General features: G+C 42.8%; 1 protein-coding gene across 1 annotated transcript; it reads left to right on the plus strand.

Moving 5' to 3' along the window:
• The first annotated feature begins 1,598 nt into the window (after nucleotides 1–1,598).
• On the plus strand, nucleotides 1,599–22,865 carry mfsd2ab (MFSD2 lysolipid transporter A, lysophospholipid b). Its single transcript, XM_083774045.1, has 14 exons — nucleotides 1,599–1,808; nucleotides 4,713–4,838; nucleotides 7,064–7,188; nucleotides 12,583–12,706; nucleotides 12,901–12,979; nucleotides 13,447–13,586; nucleotides 14,216–14,306; nucleotides 14,703–14,824; nucleotides 15,216–15,299; nucleotides 18,743–18,826; nucleotides 19,035–19,147; nucleotides 19,269–19,412; nucleotides 20,045–20,221; nucleotides 20,446–22,865. The coding sequence occupies exons 1-14, from the start codon at nucleotides 1,716–1,718 to the stop codon at nucleotides 20,498–20,500; spliced, it is 1,557 nt and encodes a 518-aa protein (XP_083630171.1). The 5' UTR covers nucleotides 1,599–1,715; the 3' UTR covers nucleotides 20,501–22,865.
• The last annotated feature ends 1,987 nt before the right edge of the window (nucleotides 22,866–24,852 follow it).

The raw sequence follows: 24,852 nt of genomic DNA on the forward strand, positions 1-24,852 counted from the left end.
GCGAGGGTTCAAATATCGAATGTTGAATAAGGTGAGGGAGAAAGTTCTGCTCCAATGATCCCATGTACATTCCCACCGCAAAGATTTAAAGTTAAAGTGGTTAGGGGTGTGTGTCTGTAGTGTGAGTGTGTATGTACAGTACATGTGTACAGTGTGTGTGTATGTGTGACAGCATGTGTGTCTATATTTGTTTATGTATAGTAAATATTATGGAAAAATTACAAGTGTGTGTATGTATGTGTGTATCCATAAGCCTCTGGCAAATGTGTGGGACCCTCACTGTAACACACAGATGAGTATTCAGACTGCCGCTATACCTCAGGATGTATGTCTACTGTAGGCTGCGTGGTGTGTGTGCTCAGCTAAAAAGGGAACATATATACGTACATTAGCCTCTCACGCTTGGCAAATAAAGAAGTAAATGGCTAAACTTCAGCCACAGAAAACCATAAAGAATGCACACAGACTCCAGAAACCTGCTTGAAAAGAGTTACTGTTTCCTCTATATCACACACAAGGAACTGGCCATTTTTTGCATATTTGGCATTTAGCCCGATAAAAGGTTTAAAATGTAAAAGTCCCAAAATGGTGACTTTGAGGCATAGTGAAGTATCATCAATCAGAATAGGGTGGGTGGCCATGAATTGCAGCCGCATTAGCTCAAACTTATAAGATTAAATGAGTATGTGTGTGTAAACAGAAAATGCAAGTTGAATCTAGGTGGAGAAAGTGAATCAAGGTCATTAAATTCACAACCTTTTTTTTTTTTTTTTTTAAGATATTTTTTTGCGGCTTACGCCTTTTATTGATTTTTGAAGGGACAGACAGTAGGCTGACAGGAAACGGGAGAGAGATGGGGGATGACATGCAGTAAAGGGTAAAGGCCGTGTCGGGTCCGGGAGTCGAACCCGCGGCACACTGCGACTGGATTACCAGTCCGGTGCCCAGACCGTTACGCTACGGCCTGGGCCAATTCACAACCTTTTTAAGTTAGCTCTTAAGGCAGTAAACCATGCATGCACCCATCTCAAGCAATTCATGCAGTTTGTGTAAACTCATAAAGATGTATCTAACAAACTTACTGAAAGTTCTAACAAGTAAACATGGGTTCTAGTCTACATTTAAAAAATATCAAATAATTCTATTTCCCAAAGAAACTGACTGTCTTTTATGTTTTATGTATATGTGTGTGTGTGTGTGTGTGTGTGTGTGTGTGTGTGTGTGTGTGTGTGTGTGTGTGTGTGTGTGTGTGTGTGTGTGTGTGTGTGTGTGTGTGTGTGTGTGTGTGTGTGTGTGTGTGTGTGTGTGTGTGTGTGTGTGTGTGTGTGTGTGTGTGTGTGTGTGTGTGTGTGTATGTACCGGTATGTATTTATTTATATTACCTCCACCGAGGGTTTCCTTGACAACCATCTAACCAATCATAGCACTATACAGTCCCTCCAGTCTATGGGATTCCACAGTAGATTTAAATCCCTTGCCTGGTGGGTGTGGGGCGTGGTGAAGTATGGGGTGAATGGCTTGTTGAAAAGGGGCGGGGAACACGAGTACAAAATTACTACATCCCGGCACCCGGCATCATCATCAGATCAGATCAGATCAGAGAGTCAGTGTTCAAATTGATCCAGTTCAATATCTGTGAAAGTGCAGATTTTCGTCGATTTCGAGAATATAAGACTCGGATAACCTTTTACCGGTGTTGAAGTCAAAACGTGGTTATGGCCAAAGGAGAAGGAGCCGAGAAATATTCCAACACGAGTTTATTGAATAAACCGGCGGTTTGCTCCGATGGCATCAAGCTTGCTGGGAAGGTAAGTTCATTCATTGTTCATTTGTTGAAAGCGGCTTTGTATTATAGGCAAAGACAATCGGCTGCATAGCTTCAGAAATATTGGTTCATAAAATGACGATTTATCATATCAACGTGTGAACGAATGAATGAAATACGGGCGAGCTGACATGTATTGTGCCGTGACTCGCCACCATAGCTCGCCACGCGTCGCTCTTGATACGTTTAAATCTACACCGCGTCATTCTTTGTTTAGACTAGAGGAAATTAAACATAACAGCTGGCTAATAAATCCGAACAATCATGAGCACCGCAGCCCGCCCTTTGTATATGGAATTGTATATAGACTATATTATTGACAGTCAATATTGATATGACAATATCAATGACTTGACTTGCAATATATATATATATTTTTGTTTGCTTCAGTTTTATTTTTCGTTTTATTTATTTATATTTTTTATTTTGATGGTGAGGTGATAGCCAGTCATCATTGCTGCCAATTATAGGCTTGTCTGTCTTTAGGCTGTGCCTGAGCAGCTGCAGCAGACAGCAATGCTACGTGTCCTTCAGCCAGTTTAGTGGAGGTTCCCCTAGGCTGTAATTCATATCTCATCTGAGTTTTGTGAAACCTCAAATCAACAAGCTGTTGATTTGAGGTTTCATTTCAGTGAAAATCCCCACTCGCTATCTCTGAAGCAATCTAATCTGTCCAATGTATTCAAAGTTCAAACCATTTACTATTTTTAATAACCACCCCAATAACTTATAATTTCTTATCAGAGGACGTCTTGTGATAAAGCTGCCTACTGTATCTGAAATTCTGCATATATGTAATTGTTCCTTAATTTCTTTAGTGCATGTACCCTGTACACAGAAAGCTCCCATGTGTTTGAACTTGAAGAGGAGCATTAGTTTTGGATGTGGGATTGTGGACATGCAACAGTGTCCAATGTGTCCTGCTCTACTACTACCATTGAAGGAATGTCTTAGGCCTATGTAAGAACGTGTATTTTCAGCTTATGGCATTAACGAAAGGTGTCGACAAGTCTTAGGTGGCGTTCATGACACATGTTCCCACATGGCATGGTTGAGTGACACTTGGTTGCTACATTGACATTTTGTAGGAGAGCCATTTATTTAGGGATTAATTGCAAAGTAGCTATGGGATATACTTGTCCAACTGTTCACTACTCACTTTGCATTTTGCACTCCTACCGAACAATGTCCAGAGAATGAGGTCGAGACATTGTATAGACTAAGATTCTGTTGCGTTGAATACCATCACACTTGGTTTGAATCACCAGACTGTGTGGTTAGGCTCTTGTGTATTGTTTCTGCAATTTGAAACTTTCACTGTTGGGACAAGTTGTCGAGTTCCCCAATCGAGTGTTTTTGTCACCTAAACAGAAATGCATTTCTTAACAACTAACACCTCAAGAGGTTCATTCACATGTGGTCACGAGGGTGTTTTTATGCTCAGCCACTATAAGAAATGGTGTCAAATTATAGCTCTAGGAAAGGAAACGCAGTTTCTTTTAAAAGCTCCCAATTATTTTTATTGACAACAGCCCACTAGCCCACTGTGCCTAGAGTGTGTTGTTCATGACCTTGACAAGAATGTAAATATGTGACTAGCAGACAAGGGCATCATACTGTATGGAATACACAGGGCTCAGTTCTCTAAAGTTTTAATGGTCAGCCCACCTTTCTCTTTATTACAGTTGCCAGTCCGTCATTGAACAGCAGCAATCTATTGGTGTTCATTCCGGTCAGCACGCCACAGATTAGACGGCACCAAAAACACAGGGAGGTCTTTTGATTGGACAGGGGACAGGGTGTGTTTACATGGCCCTGGACTGGCTGTTAGCCACAGAGCCAATGGTTGGGAGTCCTGGTTTACACTGGCAGGCATCCCTCTAAGGCGGTGAGCCAGTTAAAGTAAGAGCAAAGCTCCTGTCATCTGGCTTCAGAGGTGTGTGGATCCGTGGTGAGGGCACCCTCACCCGTCCCAGACTCTCTTGAGGATTGTTTGTGTGTTCCAAGTAACCTTTGCACAAGTGGTTCGGAGATTGGCACTGCTGTTGCAAAACGTCTCATTTTAGGGGAGAAAATTAGGCACCCAGTGGAGAAATTAAGCGGGTCACTGATTTCATAATGCGAGGCTGTCTGGTTAGTGGTTTTCCCAGCAGTAGCCACTCGTCTGAGCTGAAAAATCTACACGGTGCCTTGTTGCCAACTAGACTACTCAGTCAATTTAGGTCATATTGTGCATGAAGGACATCCAAAGAAAATGTGGAAAAGTGAGAAATTATTGTTTAGAAAAGGGGAAGTGGTTTTCAATATCAATAAGTGAAGTAAGATATCAAACTTGAAACAACAGGGACACATAATGAGATAATGTATTATTTGAAATTACAACTTGTCTTGGATGAGCCTGCAACAGTCAACTGTGCTGATTAAGCTACTCAAGGATCATTTAGCAAGCCTCTGCTAAAGTCTAAGCCTAAAAATGACTCTTAACCGCTAGAAATACTTGGGGCATTTCAAGCATTCCATATTAACCTACATTTGGATAAAGCTGCCTTATGACTCCCAACTTGAGTCAAGCCCATTTATTAGGCATATATAGGTTATTATACAAGCTAAGCAGTCACATACAGTATAATGTCTAGCCTTTAAGCTGTGACCTTGCAGTCACTAGTATAAGCCACTCTGTTGGTCGGATGGCTCGCCTGTCCAACGTGTAACAAGTGCAAACCTAGGGCTGGTTGCAGCTCATCACATACATGCTTGTTGTTTAATACATTTCTATTTTCTAGTTACGTTTCTAGCTCTAACTTCCAGAAGGCTCACCGAGTCACCTATATGATTCTCATTCTTTTAATTAACCCATTGTTTTCCCTTTTTTTCTTTCTTTTCTCAGCATGAGACGAGGAACAGATTGTCAGTCTGCAATAAACTGTGCTATGCCATTGGTGGAGCGCCTTACCAGATCACCGGATGTGCCCTGGGCTTCTTCCTGCAGATCTACCTACTGGATGTGGCTCAGGTGAGTCGGTATCCTCCATCCATGTGTGCACTTCTGTAACCATAACTTTCCATGTTAGTTCTTTCATAACGGGAACCTGGATTTCAGACATTTCTTTTCAGTGAGCGACAAAAACGTTTGCTTTAGCCACCCATTTGTCCTTAATGGCCCTCATAATTGGCAATATACTGCACACATTATTGTCCAGCTTTACACTGTCCTGCCGTGGTTCAGTGCGTGGGCAGAGATCTATGCCATTCGGATAGCCACATGGCTAGACATGGATCTTTTTACCTCCCTGCACACATACACTCATTCTGTAGCACTTCTATACAATAGGGCCATTGTCGTTGAAAAAACGATGAGGCAGAACGGGTTCCTTTTTATTGTGTCGCTGATTAACTCCATGACAGGGCTCAAAACTGTAACACCCAACAAGCTAATACAGGAGCTTATGTTGAAAAAGTCTGCAGGGATAGGAGGGTACGGGGCGGCGGGGGGGGTCGGTAGTAGTATGATGTGGTGGGTCTGCCTTTAATGAGCTTTGGCGCTGATCTGGCGGTCAACACTAAGACGGCGTTGTGAGTTGACGGCTTCCCAGGGGCTAGCTTTGTCTGACCGCTCAGTGATTATGAGTCAATTGGGCGACACAGCATGGAGCCGCCTGTACAGTGCAGAGGTCTCGCATTTGTCGTTGCACACAGGCTTTCACTGGGTCTGTTCGTCACAGTAGGCAGAGAGAGGACATGCAGAACACGAGCAGCTCTACCGCTGAGGGGCCCTCAGTGAGGGCCACAGCTGCTGCTGGACCTGACTCTCACATTTGACTTTCCAGACTGTCCCTACATTGTGCACATTGGTTATTGCATACGTATAGAACATTCTGAATGTTACTAAAATACAGAATTATAAATGGGCCTAATATTAAGGCATGATTTGATTTATTAGATCATTCCTGAAGAAGATCCCAGTGATCGAAACGTTGAATTAATAAACCAGTGGAGCTAAGTTATTCCTTACCAGTGTTGCGGACTGGACTTTCTCTTGATTTATTAGATGGCCATGAAAAAACACATGCTGCATGTTTATCAGAGAAATGTCAAGGATATAAACGCAACACCACCAAGCATGAGTTGTCTGTCGGTCAGTAATTCTTTTTAAATGAGATGTCAGGAGTGGCTAGTTGTTTTATATAGCAACAGTTATGGCTAGTTGTTTGAGTCAGGAATTTTCCTATACAGGAAATTGTGAGTACCTCCATGTAGTTATGACAATATATTACTCAGAACGCATCAGAAGAATGACTTAAATTCCTAAACAACTGACATTACAATTGGCCAATATTTAAGGAGTGCCAGGCAATAAATGAAAATAAGCAAACAAGGGGTAAATGGATAATGTATATATTGCACTTTATCTAATCTTTCAGACCACTCAAATGGGCTTTACAATGCTCACATCCAGCCATTCACATGACAAATGCACACACACACTTATATATTAAAGGGATACTTCACCCCAAAAATGTCATTTTTGAGTGGTGCAACCACTCCTACAACCAGGAATGTCCGTTTGTATCATGTATCATGAGCATGAGTAGTGTGCGCATGCGTGAAATTCACGCGTGTGTGTACAATGCGCGTGCCTGCACAATGTGTGCCTAGCACGTAGCAACACAATGCTGCGTCGTAGCAACACACATCAGTGCTGCGTGCGTGCGGTATCGCACGTGTGTGTGTGTAGATGCGCGTGCCTGCACAATGCGTGCCTAGCACGTAGCAACACAATGCTGCGTCGTAGCAACACACATCAATGCTGACTGTAGTCTCCAAGGGGAAGACAGAAGCTAACGGTTAGCAGGTAGCTACAGGCTACATGCTTTTCCGACCTGCCAATGTGGAAAAAGTCCGGAATTCATCATTCTTAAGCCAATAATTTGATGACCAGCGGAGTCTCCATTGAGTCTCCTACCAGAGAGTCCACCTGGTCGTCAAATTATTTGCTAAGGAAATCCGACCAAAACGAAAAGATCGGTCAATGCGGTCGACATTCACACACTTGACGGCTGAGGCAATCACGCAAAGGCAGCATGGTCGTCGGGATCGAACTGGGAACCTTCCGGGTACCAGATGGCCGCCGTATCTGCTCGCTGAGCCACTGCCGTCCCTGCTGTCTGGGTGCTGGGAGGAAACGGGAATGGTAGAAAGATAATTTTCACAAAAATACAATGTTCCCTTCCATCACAGGTGAACGCCTGGCATGCTTCCGTTATCCTGTTCGTGGGCCGAGCGTGGGATGCAATAACGGATCCCACGGTGGGCTTCCTGGTCTCCCGCACCCCATGGACGCGTTGGGGACGCATGCTGCCCTGGTAGGTACACATTACACAACACCCCCCAACTGTTGGTGCCCTATTACAGGAGTTTGGAAACCTGTTCATGTCATGGACCCTGTGAAATATGCTTTGGTTTAAATTAAAATTGTAATTTCTTTGTGATAGTTGTATATTTTTGTATTGTAGAAATGTCTAGTGAATTAACCCCTTCAAGGGTCCCTAATAAGACCCTGCTTTGAAAAGGATATCATTGACGGGGAGGTAAAATGATATCCTAAACACAATGAGGAGAGGTGTGTGACGCTAGGAATGCCCACAATTCTCTCTTCCTCTGTAATTCCCAGAGGCGGAGCATATGGTTGAGCTTGGTGAGTCAGAGCTCATATGGGGTGTTCTCAGCTGATGTGCAAGTGTCCACTGAACGTGCGGGGGTGGGGTCTCTATCGTGCCATGAGAAATTCCAACGTCAGCCCCTGATGGGTTACTCTGGTTCATACTGATGCCGTTATTGTCCTGCCACTTCCTCATTGCCCACACAATTCATCCATAATTCTCTCTCTCTCTGACTCTCACTCACTCACTCACTCACTCACTCTCTCTCACACACACACACACACACACACACACACACACACACACACACCATCAAGGTTTTACTGCAACTCTGCAAACAATAAAATATCCTAATGAAAATATGCTTTCCGTACACTGGTCCAAGATTTAACACTAAAACCTGAATGTGAAGAAAATCCCTTTACAATTGGCTATTTGTGCGTCTTAAGTTTTTAATATAGTGGTTGGAGGTCTTGCACATTCCCACAGTATGGCCTTTTGACATGGTGTTGATAAATATAACCCCAGCCTGCTAGAAGGTCTAGCTTTCACAGCAAGCATACACTCTACTTTCCTCCCACTGGTCTTTTGAGAAAGAATATTTTGCAAAAGCGTGAGACTTTATCTCTGTATATGGGAAAACGCTGTTTTAAATAGACTAAATATATGAAAAGGATAACCCTCATTGTTTGGCCTGGATAATTACTGAATGCATAATTGTTAGGTTTTATCTTATTTTTCTTATTTTTCCCTTTTTTTTAAATGTCTGTTCAGTTTAATCCCTTTTGACGAAATCCATTGTTTGAGCGTTACATTGCCTGGAGCAATGCCCCTTTCTTTTCCTGCAACTGTGTAATGATTGTGTTTCTGTGGTGGAGAGAGAATGGGGTGATTATATATAACGCTGCCACAGCCATTTCAGGCCACTGCTAGTGACCTTAGTTGGATGGCATGTCTGTGCCTGCACTGACTATGGGGTTATTCTTTTGGACTGTAGTGGCTTGCATATTCTATATCCCCTGAGTCCTGAATCGTCAAACATGTTCACTACACATGTTCTGTCTGTGTGCAGCTCTTGGTCCATGTTTAGGGTGTCAATGACCCTCTATGTGAGAACGGTAAGGCACAGGGTGGGAGTGAGGCCTGTTGATTATGTAAGAGTTCCTAGTAGCGTTCCCTATACACTGAAGCATTTAGAAGCTGCTTGATCTAATTGGAAAGCTAGAGGGACACCGAAAGGGGCAGATGAAGAATGTTCTGGTGAAAGTGAAACTGTAGGCCTATAATGATGATTTTCTAGACTAGATTTTATTTGGGTTGAAGTTGGTTACACATACCAGGCCCCCTAAAATAAGATAAGGTATATGCTGTTAAATAATCGCTTACCAGAAGGTCTCCCAAAGAGCAAAATGTTCCGTTTACTCGCAGGGGGTGCGACAGCATTCCTGTGCATATCCCAAGACTCTTGTGGAATGTCCCCTTCAGAGTCACCTTTTATTGGGTGCAGAGGGACCCAGGTCCCAGCAGGTGGGCCTCTGGCACAATCAGTTTGTGTCGTCTCCCCGGAGGGCATTTAGCAAACACCTTGCACACAGGAACACAAGATCTTCCCGTGAACTTGTGTTAATTTGCAGAGAAATACCCAAGCTTTTTCCCCCCTTTGAGACCTGTGTTGTATAATGTACTATTAGGCCATTTTTAATTGCAGGACTTTCATATTTTGTCAAATAAATAAAAAGGAATATGATGTGATGCGTGATGATGTTACGCTGCTGCGCATAATCACAACTGCAACAAATAGCAACGTGGCAGAGATGTCATCACTATCCTAAGATTGCATTAAGATATGAAAGTGGGTCATGCAGGGAAAAAAATCTTGAATACAATCTGGCCGTTTTTTCTTTAGAAAGAGTAGGAGGAGGTCCACCTCCTAGGAGGAAATGATGACAGGGCCAACGGTGAGTTCAGTCCCTTCGTGGTTTTGATCAGTCCCACTGGAGAAAAGAGCAGATGACATTTAAGTTAAGAATCGCATGCAAGTTTGTGCAGTCAACGTTTATGTTGAGATATGCATGATGCGTGTTTGAGCTGCGCCTTAGGCAGGGAGGAGTAGGATGCAGTTAGGAGTTCCTCTGTCTTCTGAAGCCGTGTAGTGAGCAGGGGGAGGGGTGATGAGAGACGGCTCCGGCTGGCTTCTCATTGGTCCAACCCACAACACACCACCTGGCTCAGCCAATGGTGTTGCAGCTTTCAGCAGCAAGGGCCCTTGTAGACTTTATAGAATGTGTGAGGAATCCAAGGGGTTACTATAGTTCATGTAGTGAGAGGGAGCATGTGAATGAAATGTACTATTGCAGTCGATTTTACCGGCATATAGACTGAAATGATGGGTTGCAGGTTTCCTGTTGGTAGTTTTTGGCAACAATTATGCAATTTTTGGCCTATAAAATGACACAGTTTAATATGAATTCTTAAACAAATATTTTTGATAAAGTGGCCAAATTCCTAGCTTTATTTTCACCATGCATCAAAACTATTTGTCCAATTACAAATTACACTTGTGTGAAGTGAGGGGCGCTCTTATCATCATACATCATCACATTCCTGCCAATCACTTTTGGCTTTTTTGTCCTCACTTTTTATTCTCACTTTTTAAGCCCTCAGCCAATCAAATCATCGCTATGGGGTACACACAGACACAAAGTTGGGCATAGGAGGGGCTAGCGCCCTCAAACAAAGTTTATTTTGAATTATACTGCCATTACCACAAAATGTGACGTGGCTAGAGCAATTTTCCAAATTGATTATGTATGCACATGTCTGTTGTATACATACAGTGCAAGTAGTACATACAGTGCAAGTAGGTCAATGCCTATCGGCAAAAAATAGGAAAACAAAAATAAGACATCCTAGTCGCGGAGCTCCGAATCTGTCTTGAGAGATTAGGTCAACGCGCAGACATGAGAGAAACTGTGACGTTATCGGAATTGGCCCATAAAAATAGCGTATCAGTGTTTAATTGCACAATTTAACACCTCAGAGCTCTTCATTTTGAACTGAGGCTGTCACTTAAGCGGTTTAGTTTAGTGACTAGGACAAAAGTCAACCAGACTCCTAGTCAGCGCTGCTATTTTAGAAAACAGAAATGTGATGCTAGGATTGACATTACAGTGTCTGCCACTGGTTATATACGTCTAACTCTAAAGCATACTCGTCTAAACTTTCTAAAGCATATCTATAATTTCACATTGTGGTGTCCCCCCGCGTTTTATAATAGGCCACCTCCTTTTTCCCCTCTACAAAATTGTCCTTGCTGAAGATATCTGATCTACAAAGAGAGGAAACTGGCCATGGAAATAATCATAGCTACTGGTCGCCGCTCCCTTGATAAGGGTAGGCTTTGAATCTTCTACCTCCAGAGGGCACTCCTTCTCTCACGCGCTTCAGTTTCACATGCATTACGGAGCTTTGACTCACACCATGCCTCCCATTGTACCAGACCTGTAATCTCACTCACAGGTGGAAGTAATGTAATACATCTAAAGGCTGCTGAAAATGGATATGGTTGCTCAGCTTGTTGATTGGCTATTTTCAGCATGTGGCACTGTCGTATGATGAAGTTCCAGGCTTTATGATTGGTTGATTAACACATTAACCCTAGCCTCCCTATTCGGCATATATAAAAAGACGAGAGACCAAAGCATTTCTGGGGGTCCCCAGACAAAAACGTTGAGAACTGGTCTAAAGGGATTGGACACGCGGGGGGAAATTAATTGTTGAAATCAGGGTTGCTTTGAAAGACGATGGCTGTTCTACCACATAGTGTTACCCACGCACTGGTCTGTCTGTCCTGGTTTATTATTGGCACGTTATTCACAACATGCCAGAGCCATGACTGTTCATGTATTCTACGTCATGAAGGATCAGGGTACAGGTTGGTTGTAGGAAAATAAGACACAGACACTACAACCTTCATTTCCTTATTTGACCTGGCAATTTCATCATATCCTCTTGGCTGATGGTTTCTAAGCCCATGCAACTTCTGTTTGAGGAATTACACTGCACTTCCTGCATGTGTGGTGTCTGCCAGTGACCCACATGCATACTTTCATCTGATTGGCTGATTACAGCTCAGGCGATGGACGGGAAGAAGCTTTGTAGGGCAGGAAGTGGCTACAGACATTTCCATTTTAGTTGGAAGAATTAGGTGGGGAGAGAGTTGCGAAGAGCTGGCAGTGGTGAGATGATTAGAACGGCATGCTTTCACTCATATCAACATTGTGTATCCTTCAAAGTTCTTGGCATACCTCCTAAGTAAACGCATACTGGACATACCCTGTTAAAGTAACTGCCTCTCCTGAACCAATTTCGGGCATACACTTGCAGTATAACCTCAGGGAAGAAAGCTACGTGATGTGCTTATAAGCAAGTTCTTTCTTGGAACAATTGAACTTAGTAAGGTAACTACAAAATTGAACCTTTTGTAAGGCAACTACAAAACCCCAATCTCTACCAAAATATAATTGTCCATTCATGACACACGGCCAGATGCAAAGATACAGACTAATATTCATTTTCCATGGAAGCCAGCGACATGAAGAAACATCCGAAGGTTGTAGCCGCTGCAAAAGCTACAAAAACATTGAGCTGGTTTCAACTTCAGATACAAAGCTACAGATGCACTGTGTAGCTTTGCTTCTTTATATCTTTTGCGTGAACGTGTGAACGTGGCATTAGGCACACCTACTTTAACCGCAATCTAACACATTTATGCATGTTTGTAACCGTTCCAAGAATAGTTTGCATCCCCTTTTCTCTCTTACCAATTATAACAACATGACATGGTTCTGTGCCGCTACAAGCTGGTTCACTCAAGTGTGGCTTTGTTGTGAGATCTGAGAACTGCAGAGTTGAGTTGAGGCCATTTGGCTCAAAGCGAATGACAACAACACTAGAGTTGATTACGGGGACAACATAATTATGTAATGATGAGCGGCCTGCCTCTATTCACTGTCTTATTGTGCTGGCATTACGTGTTCGAGTAGCGTCACGTTCTTGATCACTCACTGTGTTGAGTGTTCTTGTCATCTCTTCTAGGATTGTGCTGTCCACTCCACTCGCCGTGCTGACCTACTTCCTCATATGGTATGTTCCCCCATTTGAGGACGGCAAGGTCATCTGGTACCTGGTGTTCTATTGCCTCTTCCAGACCCTACAAACTGTGAGTGAGATACACTCCACCCCACACACAAACACTTTTTTTTTAACCAGTAAAAACACATTGAGACGGAGTCTCTTTTGCACCTTCACTTGTCCTGTGCATAATGAACCAATGTTCTGCTCTGCACACGGTTGACTCTGCACAAGTCAAAAGCACATTGTCTTAATCTCAATCTTCTCCTGTGTTCTCTCCAGTGCTTCCATGTGCCTTATTCCGCCCTCACCATGTTCATCAGCTCAGAGCAGAAGGAGAGAGACTCGGCCACCGCTTACAGTAAGTGTGATAATAGCCAGACAACTATTCCACCATCTCCGAATGCTCAATATATTTAAAATATCTTTCCATTGATTAAAAAAAAAAATCTATTCCTGCTAGGCAGCAAGTTATTATCCTTAGATGATTTCGCTTTATATTAGGATTAATCTGCGCGACTGTAAAGACTAAACCGAAGTGGGGAGGAGGCTTCACTTCCGCTTCATTGTTTGCTCATGATCAGAGCTTCCGTGCTCCAGATTGTATGACGGAAGCATTTGAAAACAATCTGGCCACGTGAGACTAGTGAGATCATGACCGGAAACATTTCCGCACGGTTAAAGCAATAAAGGATGTTCAAACGCAAATGGCCATTGTTTAAAGTTTGAAGTAACCTCTCATGTGAGGTCGTGTGAGGTCACTGTATGAGTCACATCGACCTAAACCCCCTCCCCCCCTTTTTCTTCCCTTCTCTCTCCTCACACCAGGGATGACTGTGGAGGTTCTGGGCACTCTGATTGGTACAGCTGTCCAGGGGCAGATAGTGGGCATGGCCAATGCACCTTGTCTCCATAGTAATTCCTCCCTGCTCGGCGCCAATTCTACCGACTCTGACCTGGAGCACACGGTACACACACGCTCTCTCTCACTCACTCACTCACTCTCTCTTAGAGCACTTCATCCATATCTAAACTTCCGCTGGTGACTCAACTTGTGTTCGTAATCACAACATGAGAATGCCAACAGTACATGGTGACGACAGGGGCGGCCATAGCTGAGAAGGTGGAGGGAGGCCATTTGGCAATCAAATCAAAAGGCACCTTGGCTGGCAATCCAGTCTGGCAGTGTGCCGCGGGTTCGACTCCCGATCCCGACGGCCTTTACTGCATGTCTTCCCCCCATCTCTCTCTCCCCATTTCCTGTCAGCCTACTGTCTGTCCCTCCATACAAAATATAAAATAAAGGCGAAAGCCACACAAAAAGAAAAACATTTAAAAGGTTGCGGGTTTGGCCCCCAGCCCGCCCAGTCTGTGTCATCTCCACAGTGTCGATGAGCAAGACACTTGACCCCTAACTGCTCCCTGGGTTCTGTATTAAAGGCACTAACCCCACTGCTCCTAATTCTTAGGATGGTTTAAAATATGCAGAGGACACATTTCACATGGAAGGGGGATAAAGTGTATGAAGTATATAGTAGGTGTTTTCGTGTATAAATGATCAATTAACTCTGGACTCTGACCTTGCTTCTCCTTGTAGAAAGTTGCCTACATGATCTCCTCTGGTTCCATCTGTTCCATCTACGTTCTGTGTGCCATCGTTCTCTTCTTCGGAGTGAGAGAGAAAAAAGGCAAGACACTCATCCCTTAGCTGCTATGCTTCTAAAGTCCCACAGCCAGTGAAGGGACTGTGTGTGTGTGTGTGTGTGTGTGTGTGTGTGTGTGTGTGTGTGTGTGTGTGTGTGTGTGTGTGTGTGTGTGTGTGTGTGTGTGTGTGTGTGTGTGTGTGTGTGTGTGTGTGTGTGTGTGTGTGTGTGTGTGTGTGTGTGTGTGTGTGTGTGTGTGTGTGTGTGTGTGTGTGTGTGTGTGTGTGTGTGTGTGTGTGTGTGTGTGTGAAAATTATGAACGAGTGAAAGAACTTTCTTTGTAGATCTGCTGGTTCTTTACGATTTTAAAAGAAACTGAAACATTTTGAAAAAGAAATTCATATTTGTCCCCTTCTCCTTTCTTCCCGCTCCTCCTCACAGAAGCCCAGAGTCGTCCCCGGTGCAAGCCCATGGGTTTCTTCCAGGGCATAAGGATGGTGATGGGACATGGACCCTACGTCAAACTGGTCATGGGCTTCCTCTTCACATCGTTAGCCTTCATGGTGAGCGTGTACGCACGCACGCACATGCATAACTGATGCATTCATGCTTACGGCTTCATAGCACCGCTTCACTGTGACCTCACTCAATACACAGTGAAAATGTGTCCATTTCCACAAGTTCAGGGTTAAATGAACAGTTTTATATAGTAGTAAAACCTAACCAAAGCTTCGTAAGGCAGCATGCCAGATTTGCTCTGTGGATATGAAAAGGGCTGCTGAGTGTGTGTGTGTGTGTATATGTAAAGTATGTTTGTTTATGGGCTAAGCCGCCACTTGTGTAAAATGTTTGGAGCGTTTTGACAGTTTCTGCCCTCTGTGTGTGTGTGTGTGTGTGTGTGTGTGTGTGTGTGTGTGTCAATTTACTAAACACGTCTGTGCTTCTATCATACAGCTTCTAGAGGGGAACTTCGCAACGTTCTGCATCTACACACTAGGCTTCAAAGATGACTTCCAGAACATTCTACTGGTCATCATGGTGAGCACACACAGCCTCTTTGCGCTCTCTCTCTCACACACACACACACACACACACACACACACACACACAATGACATTTTCAGTGCAGACAAACTGGATAAGTGCACGGTTTCCCACAGTACCGACCAAGTTTGTCAGCAATACAGTATGTACCCTGGATCAACCCAGAGGAAAAACAGAAGCATTATCTTAGCATGGACAAAGGAAGACATCAATTCTCTCAGGCCAGTCACTTCCCCAGTGAGAGCCAGTGGCTCCTGGCTACTGTGATGTGTGACCACTCGGGACTGGCAGGTCTAAATGCCAGCCCATTCCCACTGACACCAGAGACATACAGTAGCAGAGCTGTTGGGCTGCTCAGCTGTGGGAATTGGCATTTTTACAGTCTCTGTCCTTTTGTTCGATTTGATATACTTTCATTGGCTCTCTTAAGTCGGGGGAGAGAATGCTGTTTTCTGGAAAACTGGAAAACCTATGTTTCTATATCTGGTTCTTAAATGTATTCATGTCAAGGGCCTCCAAAATTATATGCATTTGGCTGCCGATCTGCATCTCAAAATAGTTAGTTACAGGGACTCCAAGAAGCAAAGATATGAGTTAAAGATGTTTGCTGTGAACAAATGTATATTAAAAGATTTGCGCCATATTTTCATTAAAAAGTAAAATCTACAAGCTCGTAGATCTGCAGGATCTTGTAGATCTACAAGCTCTATGAGCTTGTAGATCTGCTATTTTTCAGTAGCTATAAAATAATAGTTAATGTGGTTAAACGCTAAAGTGACACAGATGCAGTTCATCGATCTTAAGCGTTCAGGATCCTGGCAGGCATTGCGTTCAGCTGCGAGCTACCAAACTGTAACTTTACAGGCTGAGAAACTGTCTTTGGGTCAGCGAGGTTGAACAGATTTGAAGCACTGATCCTTTACTTTATGGAAAGGATTACACAGTCAAAGAGGGTGACTTTTCAGCGATGGAAGTTTTAATTTCATAAATTGACTATTTTGTGATTTCTCTATCTCATGCCAGTGACCCTAATCCTCAACTTTAATGTTAAAGAGAGCCATCAAGCTGACTTCTGAACAGTCCTCATGATACGTGTTATTGTTATGAATACCATGGGAAAAGGTCGGATTAAACCGGAGGCACGGTAGGCGTTATTTTTCCAGTGCATTAGATAATCGAAAGACACTGTAACTCAATAGGGAGTCCACGGGAACGGCAGAGGGTGGATAAATACCAGGCCGCACAGGAAGAGCAGAGGGTGTACAAATGAAACATTGTCCAAGGGGCGGTAGGGAGGGAGCCTCATCAGATGGAAACAAACAAAAGGACCATGTGTTTCTGTTTGTTGCTTTGAGGCACTTTGGGAAGACAAGCACGTTCCAGGTCACGTTGCTAGCCAGGGGGTGACCTTTTTTCTTGGGGCCTGCTGCCCGGCAAATTGAACTGGAGTTACTGGACTGAATGGGCTATATGCACACATGGCATTTTGGAAAGAATTTAGGCCCCTTCCCTACTTCCTTCACAGGTGTTACCGATATTACTAATGAAGGCTCAGTTCTATTTTGGTCAAACGGTATCAGGGTGCTGCTTTTGTGCATGTTGGCTCACTGGAAACACTCTTCTACACCAGTGGGTCTCAAAGTGTTCTTGTGTTGGTGTGTAACTGAGAGTGTACAATTAGAACCATCCATTTGTACACTCCCAGAGTTATGGGGGTCCTTGAAATTAAAAAGTTTGAGAACCACTGCACACTAAATGGCACAGAGCCTGTGAAGGAAATAGGCAAGTGGCCCGGAAGTAGGAAGAGTTATTCTGTGTGCATATAGCTCATTGAGGAAACTCAGTGAGGCGTTAACATTGTGTGCTTGTGGATCGGCTACTTTCAGTGAAGTGAATGTTGGTGTTGTACAGGGGAAAAGGTGGCCAACCATGTCCCCCTGGGGGACCCTGGTCAACAAAGTATACACGGTTAAATTGATAATTTCCCTATAATATGCTGTTGTTTATAATGTTGTTTATTATCACAGAGGTGGTGATTTTCAGAGGAGATGCCTGCCAAGTTTGCTGATGGTAATGACAACGATGGCAATTATTCAAAAGCACGGTGGGGGGGGGGGGGGGGGGGAAACTACAATTTAGCCATCGCAGATACTCGTATCTAGTGTGGCCTGAACCCATGTCAACAGTGTAAATAGTCGCGTAATAAGTAAACAAGAAAGAGAACAATTTAGTGCTTCAGAGAAAATAGGATACTAGGTAAATTACACCTAGCATAAGTACTCTAATCGACATGCTATCTAAATGGCATACAACATAACATTTTTAGAATATCTGCAGCATTAACAATAATTATGCTCCACAGCTGTACTGCACTGTTGTGACGAAAATAGTTCAGCCAGAAGGCAAAGCTCTCTGTCTACCAAGCAATCTACTCTCACCTATGGTCATGAAGATTGGGTCATGACTGAAATATCGCGAATACAAGCGGCCGAAATGAGTTTTCTCTGACGGTGGCTGGCATCTCTCTTGGCGATAGGGTGAGAAGTTCAGTCAAGCGGGAGAGACTCGGAGTAGAGCCGCTGCTCCTTCGCCTGGAAAGGAGCCAGCTGAGGTGGTTCGGGCATCTGATTAGGATGCCTCTCGGGCGTCTCCCTATGGAGGTCCTCGATGCAAGTCCCATTGGGAGGAGACCCCCGGGCAGACCAAGGTGCAGATGGAGGGATTTCATAGACTCACTGGCCTTGGAACATCTTGGGATCCCCCAGGAGGAAGTCACTAATGTTGCTCTGGAGAGGGAAGTCTGGAGCTCTCTAGTGGAGCTGTTGCCCCCGCGACCCGACTACGGATAAGCGGTTGAAGATGGATGGATGGATGCTTCACAGTTCATAGTCAAATGTGGAAAGCTAGTGTGGCACAGAGGACTGTTGTCATTAGTTGCGCCATCAGGGGTCAAAGGGTACCTGTCTCCTAACTAATGTCATTGAGATAATGATCTCTGAACTTTCCATTGTATTGAACCAGGATTTGTTTTGGGAAGGGCTATACAACTCTCTCCACCTCTGAGAGGTCACATATTCTTCATTCCATCAACACATTTGGAAGTATTATTTTGAAGTATTGTTATGCCCCAAACGACAGCTAATCCCTTTGGGGGATACTTGACTTGGTTGGTTGCATAGTTCATGTATTTGTTGATTCACTTTTGGTAGACTTATATTTGCTGTTGCTGCTGTGACACCTGAATGTCCCTCTGTGAATACATTTTAGTAGTTATATCACAATAACATGGAGCATTGGGTTCACTTGCAAAAAAGCCCAAAACAAACTTCTGTGGAACCCTGTCCACAACCACTAAGTGCTGTTCTGTCACTGTTTTTTGTCAACAAAATGGTTGGATAACCAGTTAAAAAATAATGTTTTTCTTTATTTCCCCTCCAGCTCTCGGCTACCCTGACCATCCCCTTCTGGCAGTGGTTCCTGACTCGGTTTGGGAAGAAGACAGCTGTTTTTGTTGGAACTACGGTAAGGCTGCAGTGATGTTATTACCCCGCCAACCACTCGCTATGTTTTAACAGTGTTCTACTGTAGTAGTGTTCTAGTCATTTTGAAGAGTGACATTACGGTAACTTCAAGCAATCTGGTGTCTGTAAGAATGCTGTAAGCTTTGGGGAAGTAACTTCGTTTAATGACTGACCTCTCTCTCTCTCTCTCTCTCTCTTTCTCTCTCTAGTCTGTTATTCCCTTCATGATTCTGGTGGTGTGTGTTAAGAGCAACTTGTATGTCACATACGTCGTCTCCTTTGCTGCTGGAGTGAGCGTGGCCGCAGCATTCCTGTTGCCATGGTCAGTCAGTGACAAACACACACACACACACACATGCACACACGCATGCTGACTCCATTTGTTCAAGCTATAGATTTGGTTATGGTGTGATCTTACTGATGGCGTCTCTCTGTACGTGTAGGTCGATGCTTCCTGATGTGGTCGATGACTTCAAGGTGGCCAACCCTGACTCCACCGGCCATGAGGCCATCTTCTACTCATTCTACGTCTTCTTTACCAAATTTGCATCTGGAGTTTCGTTGGGCATTTCTACACTGAGCTTAGAGTAAGTCACTCATCACTGTCGGGCCGAAACCTTGTTACTTTTATTTTTTCCAGAAATGAATGCCCTATTTCATATTTTGTATTCCAGTGTTGCACAAAAGAGTCAGAAAGAGCAGATCTATAAGCTTACATCACATTGTGAGCTTGTAGATACATTTTTGACTTTTCATGCGACTCTTGCTACTTTTCACTATTTCTCTCTCTCACACACACACACACACACAGTCACCCAAAATCTGCACCATTAATCCTTCAAAACAAGTCGGGAGGTCTTGCCATTAACCAACTGAAGTCTGACACAAATCCCACTTCAAAGTTCTTCTTATACCCATTCATCTCAATGAGTAAAGTAATAGGATAGTGTGTGTGCATCACATGTTTAGACTTACTGTAGAATGATGGCCTTTTGATCTGTCATGTGATGGTCTGCCATCAAGACAGGAGACCTCTGTTGTACACTTTTTGGGAGATTAAAAAAAATATACTGTATATATATTCATTCAACCTCCTGGATGCTTTGCGTTTAAATTATGATGATGTAATATAATCCCTCCGCACAATTTATAGCTTGTTTTAAGTTACGATGATGTAATATAATAGTTGTATATAATAGTTTTCATATCATATTTTTAGTTTTGCAGGCTACATTACTCGAGGCTGTTCACAACCAGAGGCGGTCGGTATAACCCTAAAAGTGCTGGTCTCCGCTGCGCCCATCATCCTCATTCTGATTGGCTTGGTTATATTCTACTCTTATCCAATTGATGAGGAAAGGAGGCAAGGCAACCGCAAACTGCTCCAGGAACTACGGTAAGGCTGTTGTTAAAGTCTGCTTGATTTGTTATATTTATTTCCCCACCGGTGTCGCATGTCAAAAATAGCCAATCGTGCAAGCTCACGACACATCGCATCAGGGCACGTTGTGAGCTTGTAGATTGTCTCTTTTTCTTTCTTTTTTACTATATAGTTTGGTGCTTGTGTGTTTACTCCCCTATTTAGCGAATCCCATAGTAAAGAAACGTTTGTTCTTGCAGGGACAGCGAAGCAGATTCTGAAACAGACTCGACAGAGCTGGCCAACATTGCCTAGAACCTTTTTTTTCTTTTTGAAACCCATGGACCAATCGGGTGACTCACTGCCATTTGCACTGGGCGGGACCAATGGACGTGGACCTGTCGAATCGTAGTGACACTGCCTTGTCCAATAACATTGCTGCTCCTAAATGTCTTCAGATCTTTCTTTAAAGACGTAATGTCATGGCTACAGCCTGGCCATCGCCTTTCTGGAATACATATCTGACTCTCTTCAACTGTGACACGGTCTAAAGGCCACCATATCTACGTTTATTGCCAATTATGCCAACTTAAAAAACTTTGTACATTGAACAAAGTACTAGTTGGGAGTTTTACAAATGCTTTTGAGATTGGCCTATTTTCTTTCTTTTTTTTTTTGGGTTAAAGTTGCACAAGATCTTGAATTGTGATGTCGATGCATTTTGTGGTCACTGCCAACATTGGTTCTATTCTATCCCAATAGACATATACTGTATACACCTTATCACAGATCATGCTGGAAATTCACAACCTTGAGTACTGCACAAAAAATACTCCATGAGGTGTATTCGGGCCTACATGAGAACTTGGTAACAATGGTAATGATGCCTTAATTTCATTACTTTTTTACAAATTTCACAAATTCTGATACATTTTGATAGATTATTTATAAAACACGTTTTAAGTCTATTGGAAGTGTTTCTATCCCATTTCTAAAGTGTTATTTTTGGCATTTGTATCATTTTAGACCATCTGATACTCAATATGGCCTTCTAATGTTGGTTAAATGGAACCAAGCTGCAAACATATTTTGGTTGGTACCCATCCAGCATCGACATTTTTAATAATTCCGTTGACCTTCTCTAGAACAAGCTCAAACAATTACTTTTGTGCGCACGTCCAGTTCCCTGTCCCCTTTCTACTGACTTTGCTCAAGAGAGAGATGGTAAACTATCTGGTCTTTAAAGAAGTGGTTGCACTGTGTAGAAGCTGTGCTCACTAGTAGTTTTAATTGCCCTAACATTGTATCGAAACCACTAAGATACTGTAGGACAGTAGTTTTTTGCACAGTCAAGCACTTGACAGAATGAAGCAACAATAATATTTACATTTATAGCACAGCTACTGAAGACCAGACATGGATTATTGTCTTTTATATTTACTTTATTGAGCGGATCCGTAAGTGCAACTGATATTATTATTTAAGTATTTATTAGTATTGATTTTAGTGTTTTTGAGTTCACGTTTGCTGGAAGGTCGCGTTTTCCACAGTATTTAACCTGTTCAAGGCATCCAAGATTATTCCAAATGAGCAAGTTTTGAATGAAGTAGAGGGGAGACTTAATGTTATGTACAGTATGTATTAATCTGAGGAGTCTCAAAGGTTGGAGAAAACGTTTTAATTGGTAAAATTCATGGGCCTTTTAAATGCATGTCCTCTATCGAAGCTAATCCCCTCCCCTCCATCTGCATTAAAGAAAGGGAAGCACATAATTTTGTAGAAGGAAAGAAATGTAAAAAAAAAAAGAAAAAAAGGAGGTTGGGGATTTTGTTGAATTTTGTATTTTTTGACGTTTGTATGTGCGTTGTGTGTCAACGTTTCAAAATCAATGTACAGTTAAAGGAATGGCTAGATTACTTCTCAATTCATCTCATAGGGAAAAAAGAGGGTTTCATATCTCGGATATGGAACATGTGCAGTCATATGTTATACATAATGTTACTTGTTGATTCTGACGACAGGGTTATCGGGAAATGTTTTTTGATGTCATCTATTTGCCACTTTTCCTCAATGTTTATTTCCCTCTAAAGGGTGCTTTGGCCCTTAGTAGACATGTGCCATCTAAGCCTAATTAATTATTTGTCTTACTTAAGCACAATTTATACTTTTGTCCCATGCCATGTTAACGTGCACCCTAAAATATCCAAGCTCAACTCGTTGCATCTGCTACACATTGAGTGTTTAGGTCATGCGGTGCCCTACGAACTACGAAGCATAAATTAGGCATGAAGGAGACGTTTGCCGAAAAATAATTTATATTTACTGCAAAAAAAAGCATGCAAATTATAAATTAGGCTTCTCCCTCTGTAAGAATGGTGCCATTTTTAATATTCTTTGTCGTCTGTATTGTTTTAAGAAACTGTTGGACAACTTCCCTCCTGTCTCTTTCTTGAGGCTGTGGCAAACATATGTGAGCTTTAATCAATCTGTGAAAAGCACACAAGTCTTGTGTATACATGCCTCCTGTGCATAATGTATATATTGTACAGTGTGTAAATATCTTTGATATTTGTGACGACAAGTGAAATGAACTGATGTCCGTTGATGTACTGTAGTTATTTAAGAAACAATGTTTGAGATTAAAATATGAAAGAAATGTTGATTGTTAATAAATACTGATTCATAATGAAGTGAGCTGTCGGAATTAATTATTTAACTTTGACATACTTTGTGTATCTGTATATTGTGTATAGACTATATAGACGAATTCAGAAACGGGTCTCATGGTCGCAGCTTACCTATTTCCTGTAGGCGGAGACGACCTAGCTGCGGGGTAAACCTGCACCTCTTCTACTACAGTGAACTGTAGAGTGACTGATGTTAGTCTGCCTCAAACGTTACTCTTACCGGTTTTTAACACTAACGTTGCATTACAAAGATGCCCAGAACATCGGGATGAACCTGTGTATTTTATGGCTGCTCCAACAGTAGTGGCAACATAAAATAAAAAAACGGAATGTCAATATCCATTGCGGTGGCCGAGACCAAATTTTTGGGCATGTTGCCACTACTGTTGGAGCAGCCATAAACCATACAGGTTCATCCTGATGTTCTGGGCATCTTTGTAATGTTAGTGTTAGTAAAAAGCAGGTTAAAGAGTAACGTTTGCCAGACCAGTCTGAAGCGAGTGGTGTAACAGCACCCCCTATTGATACTCTAAACATCGGGACATAGGTTAGGAATGGATATATATAGGGACATAGGGACATTGCTGTTCTTTGGAGTGGCTACACCACTCAAAAAGGGACCACCAAACCAAATGGACCGGGTCCATTGGTTTCATTTTACACTCAAGAGTTAAAGATCTATAAGGGTCCGTTTACTTTATCAACTCTCCATTTAGTTGGGGACCACCTGGAACCCCCTCAAGGCCCACTGGTGGTCCCGGTACCACTTGTTGAAAACCACTGCTTTACACCACTGAAAACCTTAATGCTAAAACATCTCCTTTAAAGGTCTCACCATTCTTGGCATCTTATCAGTTTGCATATAAAGGGAGTTGGGGACACAGGCTCACTAACACAGTATTTGAACACCTTGTTCTCTCCAAGTGGACATTGTGTTTGTTGATTTAGCAGCGCTAACACCACCCAACTCTACATGCTGGTAGCCAAACTGGTGCCACTTTGGTTTAAGTTTCATCCATGGCTCAGTATTTATTCCTGAATGGTTACATGTAGGCTAGGCTACATAGAGGAGTGGGCACCTCAGTGTTAAATTGTCTATTTTTCCAAACTGTTAAAATATTACAATATTTGGAAAATATATATATATTTTTAATGTATTTTTATTGAGGCTCTGACATTTCACAGCTGAACAATCGCCATTCAATGTATATAGAACCACACATTTTTCTTGTTTCAACACAACATAGGAAAACAACCACAATACGGACATTACTGTGCACAGTAAAAAAAGAAAAAAAAGAAAAAACGAGTACACCACAGTCTTGACATGATTGTACATTACAGGTCACCAGAGTCTTTGTTATTCACGACCGTTCAATAAGGTACATTGAAGTGCAGTCTAGAAGGGCCCACTGTATCTAAGACTGGTTCCCATACCTTCGTGAACCCTTCCCTGTTATCACGGAGGAGATAAGTCAGTTTCTCCAGAGTAACCACAGTCATTACCTCCCTGTACCAATCATCCAGTGTAGGAACGTCTCTATGAATCCAAAGCTTGAGTATAGTCTTTCTCGCTATGTATAAGAGTATTCCAACCAATTCGCCATTGTATCTGGTCCTTGCACTGGATACCTTAGCTGCTAGTACACACTGGAGAGGTGACAAGTTCAAATTATATCCAAGCAAGGTGTCCAGCTCATTCTTCACCTCATTCCAAAACACCTGTATCTTTGTACATTTCCAAAGCATATGTGCATATGTACCAACTTCTGTGTCACATTTATTACAGTTAGAAGAGCTGAGAGCCTGAGACCAAGCTTGATACCCCATGGGGGGGAATTGTACCCACAGTACAGTGTGTGGGTTATGGGACCCAAAATTTCCATATTGTTCTACGAGAGTCAGCCCGAGTTCAAAGGTGAAAACATGGCCGAACGGTATGGTGTGGGACTACCCCACCCATAGTGCCAGGCTTTCCAC

The sequence above is a fragment of the Protomyctophum parallelum genome, assembly GCF_964188405.1.
Source record: "Protomyctophum parallelum genome assembly, chromosome: 1".
NCBI classification, from domain to species: Eukaryota; Metazoa; Chordata; class Actinopteri; order Myctophiformes; family Myctophidae; genus Protomyctophum; species Protomyctophum parallelum.

What these genes read in the sequence shown, in the direction of transcription:
- mfsd2ab (XM_083774045.1), top strand. Translation starts at nt 1,716, where the DNA reads ATGGCCAAAGGAGAAGGAGCCGAGAAATATTCCAACACGAGTTTATTG. An exon ending in AGACTCGGCCACCGCTTACA is followed by an intron (nt 12,980 to 13,446) that starts GTAAGTGTGATA and finishes TCCTCACACCAG; the next exon opens with GGATGACTGTGGAGGTTCTG. An exon ending in AAACTGCTCCAGGAACTACG is followed by an intron (nt 20,222 to 20,445) that starts GTAAGGCTGTTG and finishes TTGTTCTTGCAG; the next exon opens with GGACAGCGAAGCAGATTCTG.